General features: G+C 39.5%; 1 protein-coding gene across 1 annotated transcript; it reads right to left on the bottom strand.

Moving 5' to 3' along the window:
• Nucleotides 1-4,624: 4,624 nt before the first annotated feature.
• On the bottom strand, nucleotides 4,625-8,509 carry LOC306860046 (uncharacterized protein; the record flags this gene model as incomplete). Its single annotated transcript, XM_079401578.1, has 11 exons — nucleotides 4,625-5,253; nucleotides 5,350-5,884; nucleotides 5,974-6,323; nucleotides 6,512-6,623; nucleotides 6,702-6,793; nucleotides 6,872-6,989; nucleotides 7,139-7,338; nucleotides 7,560-7,704; nucleotides 7,846-7,936; nucleotides 8,029-8,207; nucleotides 8,288-8,509. 9 exons carry the CDS (start codon nucleotides 8,507-8,509, stop codon nucleotides 6,094-6,096), a joined length of 1,389 nt encoding a protein of 462 aa, XP_079257704.1. The 3' UTR covers nucleotides 4,625-5,253; nucleotides 5,350-5,884; nucleotides 5,974-6,093.
• Between the last annotated feature and the right edge of the window lie 8,056 nt (nucleotides 8,510-16,565).

Genomic DNA, 16,565 nt, shown 5'->3' with positions numbered 1-16,565 from the left:
CTGATTATACGCCCTATATAAAAAGAGACGTATACGCACCTTCCATGTTGTGATGATACAAACCCTTTTTGTGATCTCTGTTAGCGATGCGAAGCCCGACTAATTTCTGCGAAACGATTCTTTCCACAGTTCGGTTCAGTGATACGGTTCAAAGTCATCTCGCTGTGATCAAAATGCGTGTGAAAGGTGGGATAACATATTAACGTGATATTTTGGTATGTGTCTTACACAACTGTGCGTTACTTAACATTTTTATTACGTTTTAATATAAAAGGTGTAGGGCCTGGTCGAAACCAGAACACACACACACACAATTTCGGACAACACATTTTTGAGCGGAGATCAAAGCTTCCCTCCCAGCCATCGCTTTCCCTAAATCTTCTGGAGACCATAAAAACCAGGATATATTGGAGAGGAACATCTGGATGTCTTTAGAGAAGAGAACTTAAGTGCTTGGCTGGATTTATCATGAATAAAGTCGAACGGGGCAAAAGACCTTGTCATTTGGAGAAACTCCACACAAACCCTCCCTAATCTCGTTCCATTAACACAGTAATTCAAAGACCTTTTACAGCCGACTCTGAACTAAGACAATTCCCAGATCTCCACAAAAAGTGACATTATGACCTCGCGTTATCAGCACATCCCAGGAACGCGCCTTGTTGCTCCCTAACAGACAAAGAGACACCACGCTTTGCTCAAGTATCTAAAAGAGGACAAATTATACTAGTTTCTGCTATTGAAGCAATATACTCGAAAAAAAACACTATATACAATATATTTACAACATATATTAAGGTTGTTTTCGTGTCATTTAAAAGGCTTGTGGAACGTATGATATTGTTGTAATCTTTTGATGCATAACTTTACCTGATGACTAGTGTTCAGTTCACATGCTCGATGTGATTATTTAGAATTAAGGATTGCTTCTTCTATGGCTTAACCGCGTAATGAATACAAATTATATATGTATTTTTGTGCATGTCAAATACATGGTGTTTGGTTTCAGATGAAAGCTGATTCCATTAATAGTAAGCTGGTGTGGATGAAATTTGTTTGTTCTCATCAATGCATGATTACAATACGAATAGAAATCTGCTGTCAATAAGTTTTTGATGTGATAAATAACTGAACAGATAAGGTATGCGCACAAAAAGAAGCTGTGCAGGGCGGGGCTCTGCCCCACAGGAAGAATCCGATTGGGTCAGTCGCCCGGGGGTTAGATCCCAAATCGGCCCGTTAAAAACAGATACCCAACCGTGTCTCAGTTGGTTTGTTGTTGGAAATTGAAAAGAAAAGCGTAAGCTCAGCTCGCTCCTTCCTCAACGCTCTCAGTCATTTAACATCATGATTGAGCAGTAAGCTGAGATCAAGACTCAAGCTTCCAAAGAACGTTAACATCTAAAAGCCTCAGAAACTGAAACCTACTTCCTGGGAGCGTCATCAAGTCAGAACGAAGCCAACCAACCACTGAAGAGTATTCTTGTGAAATTACTTGCCAAAGATCGCGTTTACCTGTGCTCATGAGCTTGATAGCTAACTATTTGGTTTGTTTTATCGTTGGCCGCGAATAAGATAAACAAAATTGTTAAGAGATAACGTACTGATTTTAATGCTTGCTGGACAAGTTGTTAATAAGGTGTCGTTAACAAGGTATAAGTTGGACATTCTGATTAATCTCAATTAATCATATAAATATCGAATCTTAAGAGTGATTCGCTAAAAGCTAAAATTAGAACAATGATTCTAAAGATTACTTACAAAGGTAATAGTCTGTTAACAATTTAGATGCTTTATTATGAAATCGCACAAAGAACCACTGAAGTACGCACTGTTTGTTAACACAGAATTAATCGAAATAATAACCTACTATGAGCTTATTTAACCGCTTTATTTACAGCATGCTGAATGTAATACAGTTAAACAGAAACATTAAAACATTTCAAACTTGTTAAACAACAGCTTCAATACATTCCTCTTATGAAAACGGTTAAAGTCGAATGCTGTCAAACAGAACGTTGTCTGCGAGTTCCCAACGTGTAAATTACCAACAAGTTCTCAAAGAGAAACATGCTTATACCGAGCTTGAAAATATGTTCAAAACACATCAATATCCATCACGCATATAGTTTGTGCGTCGATCTAACGCATTCTGTACATTCAATCAAAAACACGACGACAGACAGACAAAACCTCAACGATAGCTGAGATGGATCAGGAGGGAGGACAAAATTATTATTCTTCGCCACAATAACATACCGGGTCCGAGAAATTTGATACCCTTACTGCTGATTTTCACGATATTCTTTATTCTAGTTGTTATTTTCCTCTTATTCAATCATAAACCTGCAAGAGTTAAAGACAATTCCTTAATTGATAACATTTTTGTCTGATCGTTTTCCGATATTGCTTTATTCTGTAATTAGGGTTAACAGGGTTAAATTCTCAAAAGAAATACAACAACAATTAAATGACAGTCCTTCTACATGACACTGCTTAAGACTAAACAACACTAAAGGACATCTTTCTGGTCTGTCTAAGATGTGTGCGTTCACAAGACAAACCGAGCATGAAAAACGGGACGTTTGTGTCTTTCTGTTAGCTACATACGACTATTTCACTTCAAACCTTTCTAACTATTACGCTTGAAGCTATGCATTTCACAGTACATACGCGTTTCTTTTGCGTATGTCTCTAAACAATAGTTAGGTAAATGACTTTCATACAGTTGATACGTCATTTTAAGTGAAAGGTGGGACGATTCATGTCTTTTTTATTTTGTCCACACCAATGCTTTGATACCCACGTTTTCGACGTCTGTCTTTTAAGCCTGACCCCAGAAAACAGATGTCTCAATATTTTGTTCTTCTTTTTATGAAAACGTGTGGTAAACAGTTTTTGTTCTCATCTGCAGTATACCGATGCGTTTTAACACGACATAAATTCCAATAGTTAGTTAGCAAATGCGACTGTTTATTACTGAGATGATTGTATACTCAATGATATATTGTTGAAATAAAAGGTTGTCTCAACTCGTTATTCTGTTCTCTGACTTCATAAAAATGTATTTAAAACGTTTAAATGTAACGATTTACGCGGTACAGATAGTAAGTTTTTTGTTTGTTTGTTATCCATTTAATAAGAAAGGATCTTGTATCTTATACCTGATGCAATAATGTAACGCTATATTTTATTGAATAAAAAAAAAAAGCAGAAATATCGAATTATATGAACAACAAAAAACTAGCAAGCGTAAGGCCTAACAAATACAATTAGCCGGGGGGAAAATAAGATAAGGATGGAGAAACTGCGGTAAACAAATTCAAACAGAAAAAGTGCACAAAGTCATGGAAACTTAAAAATTGTTCTGGTTTCAAAGCTTAACGCTATGAAAAACTTTGCGGTTTATATCTCACAACGGCGTGAGGAGACCTAGAACAGTAGCGCCGTTAAACATGTAGGTAGATGAAAAATGTTAAATATAAACTAGAATGCAGCTCTGATGTGACTTATCTCAGTAATAAACAGTTGCATTTGCTAACTAACTATTACACAAACCATTAAAACATCCATATTTTGATTGATTATGATAAAATGAGGTGTGCTTTGCTGAGATAAACCCAATTTCACTGACCTTACCTGCCGTGGCAAGCTTGATGCACCGGATATACTTATAAACCACAATTCAGACACCCATATTGGCCAGACAGGCCTAGGTAAGTGTTACACCCATTTCTTTTTTATTATTTCATGAAATGTCAGCATGTGGCACATATTTTGATACAGGGAATGATAAACTGTGTTTTTTAAAGTGTTGTCAGGAGGCGGAGCATAAGATTGGAAAAAATTAGATTTCTAGAAGGCGCTATAGAATCAGTGAATGTGTAAGGTGTGATTTTACTTAGCTCATTGTTACGATCCTTGGCATCATTGCTTTCGTATGTTTTGCTTTGTGTATGTGAGTCTGTATGTGTGCAGGGATTGGCTCTTCATTAAGGAACGTGACTGGTGGATCCTGAAGCGGGTGACTATAAAAGGGCGGCACTACAACACCTGGGGAGCTCACTTTGGCGTTTGCTGTCGTGGCGTGAAGAGCTCCGGATTCCGCCTCCGTCAACAGATCACCAACAGCTTCGTGGTTATTGATTGAGGTTATTTCGATTCGTGATTTATTCTGGTTATCCTACGAAAATTCATTAGAGCGTAGGAGAGGTCTGCTATTTATTTTGATCTGATTTATTCAATGTGTTTTTGTTTAGGGAGTTAGGGAAGTTCATCTGTATTTTCTTTTCTCTGTAATTAGGTCATTTATATTTTTATTTTATTTAGTTCTTTTGTTTGTTATTTTTGGCCTTGGGCCTCTCCGAAGCTAATGCTGTTTATATTTCCTATATTATTCTTGAATAAATAATTTCAACTTGTGTTGTTTTGGTGATCTGTAGGCTGTGGTTGGAATCCTGTTGACATCACTTGTTCGCGTCTCACCCTATTAATATGGGCCGTAACACTCTATATATACACACAATATATAAACCTTACAAGTCCAGAAAAATGGAATAACAGTGTAACCCTGACCAGGCTCCTTTTTGCCCAGGCAACATGCAATGGGAGACCACACGTGGATAAAGATAAAAAAAAATAGTGATTTATTACAGTAAATATGTGAGATGAAAAATTTGAAATAAGCAATAATCAGTATAAATGATATGGTATGAAATGAAAGTGTGGCGTAATCCGTCATATGGCAAAAAGGCAAACAAAAAGCAAAACAATGTGATACAGGAGAGAAGGAACCCGGAATGGCAGCCATGAAGTCCTTTTACACTGCCCAGACCGCAATCAAGCGATTACAGACACCTGCCCAGTAGCTCCTCACTGAGAGACAGAGGCCGTTTCTCAATATGCGTACTTGTCTGTACTTGTGTTCTTGTGGACTTGTGAAACGTCATCAGTCGCTGCCCAAGTACTGTTCCAATTCAAAGTTCACATCTAGCCAAGTCCAGTTCAAATCCCCGGATGTGTTCTTGATCCGCCCCTTTTACCGAGGATGCATCGAGAGGTGACTTGTGCGGACTTGATACGGGCCATAACCCAGAATTCAGTTCGTCCTCGAGAGTTCGTTCTTCTGAGTCGAACTTGGCAAGTCCAAACTCGAAAGGACGGAAGTCCAGACTCTGCGAACTTGGTATTGAGAAACGGCCACAGACACAAACAGACCAAGGAGTAGACATTAAACATGTCCCTATTCAAACTCTGGAAAACAAATGTAGTATTAATGTTATCTTTACTCAATTTGACAGGTTACATAAATTAAGGGTATTCAAATGACACTTTTCACATATTCATTACCTGCACTCCTCCTCTTCGTTTTCACTGGTGTCTGGACTGCTGAAATCACTTTCATTCTCCTGTTTATCTTCCAGTTCTTTAGCAGAGCCCTGAGGGCCTAAAACAGCCTTGTATTGAAGGAGCACCTCTTTCAACGTATCCGAAACGTCAGACAGTCGTCTTCTGCAGAGACAGGAAAGGCCCTTGTTTCGCTTGTCTGTAAGTGAAAAGTGAAAAACAAATCCAAATTACCATGACACTTGCTTTGTAATATTTGTTATAAGTCACCAAAATTAGATGGTCAGTGTAATGTTTTACAACTGCTTTCTAGTAAGATACTTCTCTTGTTAGGTAAAGTTAAAGTATGGTGTCCTTATGGTATGGTTACAAAGATGAAAGTTGCCTTCCTCTGAAGTTTTTCTTTTAAGAGTTGCCTGCAACTTCTGCAACCATGAGCAGTGCTGGGCCATCTCCTGAACAAGTATTGTCCTTTCATCCTCCAGTCTCATTTTCAGCATGGCTTTGTTAAAAAATGTTAACTTGTCTTCGATTTGTGCTACAACAGAGGTAAAGAAAATGTATAAATAACAATTTTGACTTGAGTCTTTACAAAATAAATCCGAGGCCTCAGGAAACTCCGCTTACCGCTGCCATGAACCTCCCACGGCCATGTTGGGGACGGGTTGTCTCCTGATAGCGACTGCTCCACTTCATTAACATGAATTGGCATGGCAGGCTCATGACTGTTATAGGTCTCTATGTCTTTCAATAGCAGTCTCTTGCTCTCAGCAATTTTCCTCCGCAGGCGGTGACGGAACTTGCCACTCTCTGTAAAGACATGAAGCAGAAGGTAAAAAATAGTGACCAAAAATACAGTGAGCAATTATCTATAGACAATGTAATTATAGCATTTTGGCGGTATAGAGCCTGCTTCCGCTGCCTCACGTTAAGGTAACGTCCCTCAATGGACTGCTCTAGGGAAGTACCTGTTGTGTCTGGAAACACAACACAAAAACACAATAGTGTAAAGAAGGACGAGTTGGGAGGGGGTGGGTGCCAAAAAAGGCTTACAGAGATAGTGGCATGCAGTATAGTAAGCAGTAGGCAGCTTAAATACCATGATCTAAATGATCGCCGCCAATGAGGAAGCACAAAGTGAAACATGTTATTGGTTCAAACTTACCACCAGCTGCCCATTCCCTCACATCAGACACCCACACTGCTTCATCGGTGCAAGCCAAGCTGTCTTTAAGCTCCGCTAGACTTGCAGTCTCCTCCTGAAGCCTCTGGCAAGTCTAATGCGACATTTAAACAATGCAGTTACACAAAGCTACACAATAACCACAAATTGAAACCCTTTACAGAGAACACACCTTCACATATCTTGCAGACAATGTCCGATGTAGTGTTGTGATTTTTTTGTAGTTCCAGCCCATAGCATGGATTGTAAGCATATCCACACGTGCTGTTGAGAGTAAATGTTGAGTGAATGTCATGCAATAAGCAATAAAAAATTACATTAGAAGAGAAATACAACAATCACCTCCTTTCGACATGTATTGAGTCGTTAAGGCACAGCGGGAGAGGTAGTTATTCACCTGTTCAACTTCCTCCCCCGCAGTTGACCCTGCTCCTTCTTGTTTTTTGCCACTCCATGTAATCTAGAAGTAAGAAGACATGTAAGGGATAATGTAATGTCCGCCGGTCATTATCGGATAATAAGTAACGACAAGGCGAACCGGACCCTGACACGCAGCAGAGGGACTTATTTTCCGATGATATAGTTAAACATAATAAACACTGAACATACCTCACACTTAGTGGAATGTGCTGTAGCGTGCATGCCGCTTAGGAAAGGCCTGATTGATGTTAGCCCCTGGAGATCAGGAAGGATGTTTGCTGATTTGTGTAAATATGGCCAGTATTTACACATTACATCCATGGCGATAAACCTTGGCTTTGAACTCATCAACTCCTTGTGCAGATACATGGGGTAGGCAAAGATTTCACCTAGGGATATACAAATTGTATTTGAAATGCAAATATCCTATTATTGTACATTCTAAAGAAAGCATCATAATGGGAAACTCAACCAAGCAGTGGTATAAGCTGAACTAATAGTGATAATTGAGATGCTTCTCCATATGATTATGGTATTTAGCTTTTGTCCAAATACAAATAACAACAATACAAAGTTACATTTAACAGCAAACAATTTATTATAATCTCACCTCTGAACATATTAAGCGCTTTAAGGAGGAAACCATGCCGACACACCGCAACCTCCATGCCCTCTTCGTCCAACTTGAAGGTCCTCCTAGAAGTCTCCTTCGCTGCTGTCCACGAGGAGCTCCCACATCTGCCTTGTCCAGGTAGCTGTGATGTAAATGAAACACACTATAAACATACTGTATATACACCTTGTATTTTGAAGTTGAGGGCAGTTTTTCACCAATGCAAAGAAAATCTGGGCTGTCAAAGCATAGTAATTTAATTAACAAATAATTTGGACCCTGCCTGTTTCACAGCTTTATGCAAGACATCAACAAATGCAGACACAGATGTGTCTTCTGCGATAAATGCCCCTTCAAAAAACGAAGAGTCGGAGCTGAGGAAGAAACGAAACAGAACATTTATCCATGCTGAATATTGAATATAAAAAAATCCAGATCAATCTATACTGGAAGAAAAAAATATCACCTTCCGTTTCGGAAAAACCGGTATAGCTTCCTGTTGCCATCCACAGAGATTGCCAGCATGTCTGGGGTGCAAGCAGGGCAGGTGAAAGGTGCACCACAGGACAAGTTATCTTCCTCAAAAGCACAATAGGAAAACTCCAAGAAGCTGCGCTGCAGCGTGTCCCCGCACACTAGTACTGACTGAAAGATGCATTATATTAATTGTTACTTCGGAGATGTCTGCATATGTTAAACAATTCTATAATATGGTGAACCCTTACCCGCCCACCACACTTTGTACGATGCTCCAGCAGCTTTGCAAAGGCTTGTCTGGACAGTGCCGGCGCAATGACTTTCAGTTCTCTTACACTGCTGAAAAGGTTGAGGGAATACAAAGTAGAAGAGCTGGTGGAAGCTGGCCAGTATCCACTGTTTACGATGTCCATGAACTCTGGAGCCCACTGCTGCTGGCATGTTTGGCATGCAAACAATGGCTGGTGCATGTCATAACACCCTTGGGTTATAAGAAAACAAACCCATGGATACCTGAGCTTTAGAAACAATCAGCTGGCACACTTTAAGACGCTTGGGCTACATCTTGAGTAGAATCACACCAGCATAGTTCAAATAAGTATATTTTTGTTGGTTTATCATAGTGACAAGATGTATTCTGTAATTTTTGAGTACTGTTATTTTCATTGCAAAACAAAGCCAAAAAATGGGGGAAAAAGCTGAAAATTGAAAAAAGATCAGAGTTTAGAAATATTACCATTGATGGAAATTAAAATGACCGCTTTGCCAGGTGACACAGTTATGCTGGGGACTTCACAGGGACATTTTTGAGTCACTCTCACCGTTGGCAAAATACAAGCTAGCAAAGGAAAGATAAACACAAAATTAGCCTACTAGATTTATTAGACAAGAGTACAAAAGAGTTTTGCAATTACCTACCTTGGTCGTGTGAGCTGTATCCTCCCTCCCCTCTTACAAAATATGTGGATGGGGGAATAGCTTTAAAAAAGCCCTCAAGGACTGACTCTCTATCGTGGAGTGGCCATCTCCTGTGATTCTTGGTATCGCAGGTTTAACAGAACCACTGATCTGGTAGACACTCTGCATCTAGGAACGAAATCAATGAACCAATTTAGTCATTGAATCAACTTCAATGACAAACAGCCCTGATTCCACCATAAACATGCAGTTTATCCGAAACATGAAGACATCAATTAGTGATGCACTCTAAAAACCTACAAAGTATGAAAGAACATTAATGAGATCTCACCTAACAACCGCAGGCTTGCTGCAATGGCTACAAAATGGTTGGCCAACATCCTGAGTTTGGATGAGGCATTTAAGGTGGAATGGCCTTGCCTCCTTCCATCTTTGTGAGGCTTGCTGCTGCCTGAAAGTCCATGATGATGATGCCCTCTGGATTTCAGGGGAGTCAGACACCATAGCAGAGAGGCTCTCCATGTTTTTTTTCTGCAAAGACAAATATTAATTTAATTGACAAAAGACCATTTCTATGCAGACCCATGATTTCATAATAATGGGTAAATATCTTGCCAATGCTTTCAGTAACATAAATTTCAGAACTTTTCCAAATCAACTTTCCCACAGTCTAGGGCCAAATTCAGCATACTTTGAAACATGGATCAGGGTAAATTGTATCAATGTGAAAATTGAGACGGAATTCCATTGGGACAAAATTGAAACTACTACAAAAAAGTGGTTCAATAATAGGACTCAGCCCATTGTGGACACAATTCGTGGCTTTGCTGATTTATAAGCAATTGATGTGGGTACAATTGACCCTTCGCTAAGCCACGCCCGAAAACCGCCACAGGCCAATCGTGGCTTAGCAGCCCGTAACTAGGCACGGGAGGTCTGGCAAGCTTTTGAGTTTTTACATTGTTTGCCAGGATTTTACATGAATGGCAATCTAGTCTCCAATGATACAGGTGTTCCAGGATTTGTGTGAACCCTACTTTCAGATCTGCTTCAGAAAATTACCTAATAATAATTCAAATGTATTTGACCATATTTTACCAAATTCCACTTGAGGATCAAGACTGGCTGCAGGAAGCTCTTCAGTGAGCAGGTAGTTCCCGATCTGGTTGTGTGTAACTACAACAGCACAATGGTCTTTTTTGGTTGAATCTACATATCTATACATTTCAAATACGGGGGAAATTACATTTAAAAAATAAATAACAACAGAACTTGGAAATAATACATGGAAATAATAGTACAATTAACCTGTGGATGCAATACAATACAGTTATCAAATCAAATACTGCATAAACATATTCCGCATGGTTCAACCTCATTATAATGAGCTCATTTTCTGGATACAAGTACATGTTACTTAAGTCTACCAGCAACACAGCTTGATTTCTTGACAATGATGTGTAACCAATTACTATTATTATTATTACCGGTAGCTGAGGCTTTGGGCCGCCCTCCACGCCTCCCCCTTGGCTTGCCAAGCCCTAAACACACCCTTTTTGTAATTGGCGGAGGGGCAGCTTGCCTCTGGTCCTCGGATTCTTTCTGGGGGTTGAAGTGAAAATCATGATTAGGCTGTTAATTTATTTTTAACAAAAGATGCAATGGATATGAAAAAAACCTCATCATACACTTTATACCCTATATATTTTGAGGAGGGAAAAAATTTCAAGAAAGAATCAATGCATTCAGTTTGGCTGGACCAAGGAGTTTAAAAATAAAAACCAACTCTACACCCCTTTCATGAAAATGTTTGACAATTGAGAGCAGCTAGATCACAGACTGAATGAGACTGAGGTACCTAGGCTTATATAATAGCCTTATATAATACTGTTTTCTGATAAGCTACAGAGTGATTATTATAGCCTAAATATTTCTTCAACCATTAAGATACAATGGATAGCTGTTTTTTGTACGTGGCAATACATAAAATAGGACCCGATGTAGGCAGTCTACTTCATTGCATCCGAAAATTCAACACCTAAAAAGCACCTACCCTGGCTTCAGTCAGAACATGTCCTAAGCTCATTTCAAGAGCCATCCGTCTCCCCTCCATGTAATTGCCATCTTGACAGTCGGTGACACGTGTAGTGTTCATCACAGAAACGGAGAGAGGGGCAGACAGAAAAAGAAGAACAGACACTGAGATGGACAGAGATAAGAGACACAGACAGAAATGAGAGACAGTGCACAAATCCAGATAGGTTGGCGCTTAAAAGGGCCTTTGGTTGTGGTGATCTGCTGGTGATCTACTAGTAGGTAGGTTGGTAGAATCTAAAAAAAAAAAAACCACTCGTTTAGGGGAAGGGAGTTAATGGGACAGAAACAATAAACTAAACTCCTTTTTAAAATCAATATTTTGTGTCAAATGAAAAAAAAAAAAAAATTGCGAAAAATTCAATTAAATGAATTAAAATATATTTTTTTTTCAACAGGACAACAGAAGAAACTCATTGGAACTTTAAAAAAAATTTGGAGCTTAACTTACTGTAACAGCACTGAGCAACATACTGTATTGCTGGTGACAAAAACACAGATTAAATGTAATTTGTTTTGCTGTAAGATGCGCAAGTTCTTTTTGAACTTTTTTATTGAATTTTTTAAATGACAGAATTCAATATCAAGTCCTTGACACATTACTTTTACACATTTTCACATTTAGTAACAATATAGTTTAAATAAAAAGAACCAAAAAAAAAAATAAACTTAAAATAAAGGGCATCACAAACGTATGTTAAATTCATTTTGCAGAGATAGGCCTACAGATCTTTGGGCTTTTCAATTTTTTAAAAACTTTAGACTCTAAAGACTGTAAATATATTGTAAAGGCTGCTTGTGAATGCGATAGCATCTACTGTCGTTAATGACCCGCTGATCGCTGTCAGATTCTGTGATAAGAATGCATTGCATTGTGGGTAATGGGCTTAGAATGAGCCCCGCTCGGCCCGTGTTCTGGCTTACTGTAATATTTCACCGGTAATAAGACCGACATAATATTATTAAAATAAAGAAATGAATGAATACAATGATAACATCTACGTAAATGTTGATAGATGTAGCGTTATAGTTTTAAAAATATCAATAAACAGTATACCAATCCAGCTTCGAAATAATAACCGAAAAAGACAGAAATAATAATACATAATTAATATACAGCGCCGCCACTCCCACCAGGTGCATCACGTGCTATGCGCAGGACACCGACTTGCTGAGGGGGCACCAAAAATAGCCTAATGAAAAATCAATAATTATAATGCCGATATTATTTCAGTATATAGGCACCTTTCAGGCATAACAAGAGTATTTAATTGCTCTAGAGATGGTGCCCCCCAACAACTCGATATCCCATCAAGCCCAGTGCTCCGTTGGATTGTAGCACCTGACGAAGTTTGACTTTGACAGTAGGAGGTATATAAAAGACTGGCAAACTGTCTTTGTTTAAAATCATAAAGGAATTATGGTTAGGACACCAAAATGGCTAGCAGCAGCACTGCACATATATAAACCGTGATAAGATCTTGTGAATAAATGTTGATTAAACAGCTTCTCTGCTGCAGCCCGACTGGCAGAAAGAATCGTGCTGTTGCACGAAAGATGCATCCAATTGAAATGCATTAGTTTAAAAAACGTGCTGGAGTTACGAAAATAACGAAATAAACGTGTCCCTGCCACGAATAAATAGATTAAATTACGTGACTAAATCACGAACTGCCGTGAGACTGGGTTGGTCAATTACTGCACATAAAACTAAGACATGTTAAAAATTTAATTTAATTGCTCTGAACTATTTTTAAATGTGCTTTAGTGTAGTTATTCGACTCTAATTGTTAATGAAGATGGGTGTCATCAAATGTCTGTGTTTATACTTTAATGTTTCATTCTTACTGTTATTTACATTTGGAAGAATTTGCATTGTATTCTGTTCTATATTTCCAGACAGATAGGCCAAGCAGATATGTTAATACTGGAGCAGAATGAAAAATAAAATATGGATAGAAATGTTAACAATAGAAAGACTGAAATGCATAGATTGTGTGAACTAGCAGATATGTGAGTGTAGTGTTACCGAATGAGCATTTTAAGTTGATGTGCTCTTTGTGTTGATGCTGTTATTTTTAATATAGTAATATAATGATCTACAAAGAGACAACACTTTGTATTTGTAAGCTCTGGTCTCTTCAAATATACAATTTGGAGGACATCTGCTTCACTTACATAAATGTTTAAATCTGTAAAAATGTATTTAATTTAATTTTTTTAAATAACTGAGCAAATCTACCTCTTCCACACAGAAATGTATGTCCAGTGAAGCTCCTCCCTTCAACAGTTCAACAATAAATGCTGGAATATTCCCATCAGTTTACAAGTGAAGATTGACCATCAAAGCATCAGGAAGAGCTGAAATCTGCAAAGACTGTTTATTAAAGAGGACCGAGAGAAGATGAGAGATCCCTGCAGGATCAAACACAATGACCAAACAGGTTGGTGGCAATTGTCTACTTTATAATGTTACATCAGGGTTAACTTTTATGTCCACATTTCTCTGCTTTTTACGAGTTACTGAAAATTAACCATTTTTATTTCAGAGTTGATTGAAGAAAGCGAGGAGAATGAAGAATTGAGTAAAAGTTGAGGAGACAAATAATGTTAAAACTGGAGAAAAACATTTGAGTTGCTCTCAAAGCAAACAGAAAGATTTAAAGAAAGCTTTCACCTGCACTCAGCGTGGAAAGAGTTTCTCAATCAAAAGAAGTCTTGATATTCACATGAGAGTTCATACTGGAGAGAAGCCGTTCAGTTGTGATCAATGTGGAAAGAGTTTTTCTCAATCAGGACATCTTAAACGACACGTGAACATCCACACTAGAGAGAAGCTGTTCAGTTGTGATCAATGCGACAAAACATTTTTAAGGGCTTCAGACCTAACGAAGCATCTGAAGGTTCACACAAAGGAGAAGCTACATTCATGTTATTTGTGTGGAAAGAGTTTTTCATGTCTAAAAAATTCGAAAGTGCATCAGAAAATACACACCGGTGTGAGAGAGTACATGTGCTTTGAGTGTGAAAAGTGTACTGTTCAAAACTGCATGAAAGGATTCACACAGGAGAAAAAACGTATCACTACACTGAATGTCGGAAGCATTTAAATCATTCATCATCTCTACACAGACATACAAAAATTATCACAGTAAATAGATCATCTTCAGATCCAGCACTTTCAGATCCGAAGCCTCGTCCTCACCAAATATCAAGTTCAACTTCAAGTTGAGCTTTATTGTCATTCCGCTACATGTGGGGACATACAGTGGAAACGAAATGTCGTGCCTCGCAGGACCACGGTGCTACATAAATACAAACATACAACAATGAAGTAAATGTTTTGTATAAACCTATACACAACTAACCTACTGACAGATTTAACCATAAGTATACTATATATAAGTATTTACCCTATACAAACTAAAAGGATAAAAATACAAACTATACGAATGCTTCACATAAATATTACCCTATATAAACTAAAAAATAGAAGATAAAAAATACAAACTATACGAATGCTTCACAAATACTGTTCATGTGCAAAGAGTCTTTTGTGGGATTGTGTACACGCAGCAGTGTGTGTAAAGTGTCTAGTGCACATAGAGGAGAGTGTGTGTAGCACACTTCGAATTGCACAAAAAAAAGTTCCATACAGTTTTTTCTTTGGTGTGGTGAGGTTGGGGGGGTCCGCTGGAGGGTCTTGCGGTCAGCAGCACTGCAGTTCCCGTACCAGACAGTGATGCAGCTGGTCAGCACACTCTCAATGGTGCCTCTGTAGAATGTGGTGAGGATGGGTGGAGGGAGACTTGCTCTTTTCAGCCGACGGAGAAAGTGTCGGTGCTGTTGTGCCTTTTTGGAGAGTGACATGGTGTTGGTGGTCCAGGTGAGATCCTCTGTGATGTGCACCCCCAGGAATTTAGTGCTGCTGACTCTCTCCACAGTCGAGCTGTCGATGGTCAGTGGGGGGTGGTCAACGGAGTTTCTTCTGAAGTCCATCACAACCTCCTTTGTCTTCTCCACATTGAGGGACAGATTGTTTGTGCCACACCATTCAGCCAGCTGTGCCACTTCCTCTCTGTAGTGCGTTTCATCGTTGTCGCTGATGAGACCTACCACTGTTGTGTCATCAGCAAACTTGATGATGTGGTTGGAGCTGAACTTGGCAGTGCAGTCGTGGGTCAGCAGTGTGAAGAGCAGCGGGCTGAGCACACAGCCTTGTGGGGCACCTGTGCTCAGTGTGGTAGAGCTCGAGGTGTTGTGGCCGACACGGACTGACTGAGGTCTTCCGGGTTAGAAAGTCCAGGATCCACTTACAAAGGGAATTGTTAAGGCCCAGCAGGTTTAGCTTATTTATGAGCTGTTGTGGGATTGTTGTGTTGAATGCCGAGCTGAAGTCAATGAACAGCATTCTAACATAGGAGTCTTTATTTTCTAGGTGGGTAAGAGCCAGGTGGAGGGTGGAGGAAATTGCATTGTTCGTAGAGCGGTTTGGACGGTATGCAAACTGGAGCGGGTCGAGTGTGTTGGGGAGGCTGGTTTTGATGTTGTGCATGACTAACCTCTCAAAGCACTTCATCATGATTGGAGTCAGTGCTATGGGACGGTAGTCATTGAGACAGGACACAGGTGATTTCTTTGGTACCGGTATGATTGTTGTGGATTTGAAACATGTGGGGACGACTGCCTGGCTCAGCGAGGTGTTGAAGATATCTGTTAGGACATCTGTCAGCTGTGCAGCACAGTCTCTCAGAACACGGCCAGGTATGTTGTCAGGACCCGCAGCCTTGCGTGGGTTAATCCTAGATAGGGTCTTCCTTACGTCGGCTGGAGACAGACAGAGCGCCCGGTCTTTGGGAGGTGTGGGCAATTTTTGTGCAGGTGTGTCATTCTGCATTTCAAACCGTGAATAAAAGCGGTTGAGTGCATCGGGGAGGGATGTGTCCTCCTCACAGGCCTGTGGTGGGGGCTTGTAGTCAGTGATGGTCTGAATGGCTTACCACAGGCTCCGTGTGTCTCTGCTGTCTGTGAAGTGGTTGTTGATTTTTTGAGCATATGACCGTTTTGCTTTTTTGATGCCACAGGACAGATTGGCTCTTGCTGTTTTGAGGGCTGCTTTATTTCCTGATCTGAATGCTTCATCTCTGGTCTTTAGCAGCCCACGAACCTCTGCTGTCATCCATGGCTTCTGGTTGTAGTGATGGGAAGTTCGGATCATTTTACCGACTCGGACCTTTGAGTCTCGTTCAGCAAAATGAACGAATCTTTTTTCGAGTCATTTCGTTCATTTCGTTCATTTTAGCAAAATATAATTCAAATGTTACGTGTTACTTTCCAAACACATCTACTACTTATGCAAACGTTTATCACACTACAAACAATACAAAACTATGCTATAAGAAACAGAAAATATTACTTAATTGTTTACCTGGGTCTTTAGTCTATGATTAGCGCACCACCTCTTATCTGACAAGTGTTCGGATTTGAGTCGTTCGTTCATCACGTGACAGCCCC

This window comes from Barbus barbus (assembly GCF_936440315.1).
Source record: "Barbus barbus genome assembly, chromosome: 40".
In the NCBI taxonomy this organism is placed as follows: Eukaryota; Metazoa; Chordata; class Actinopteri; order Cypriniformes; family Cyprinidae; genus Barbus; species Barbus barbus.
Note: the sequence above shows the minus strand (reverse complement) of the source record. Positions and strands in the feature narration are given on the sequence as shown.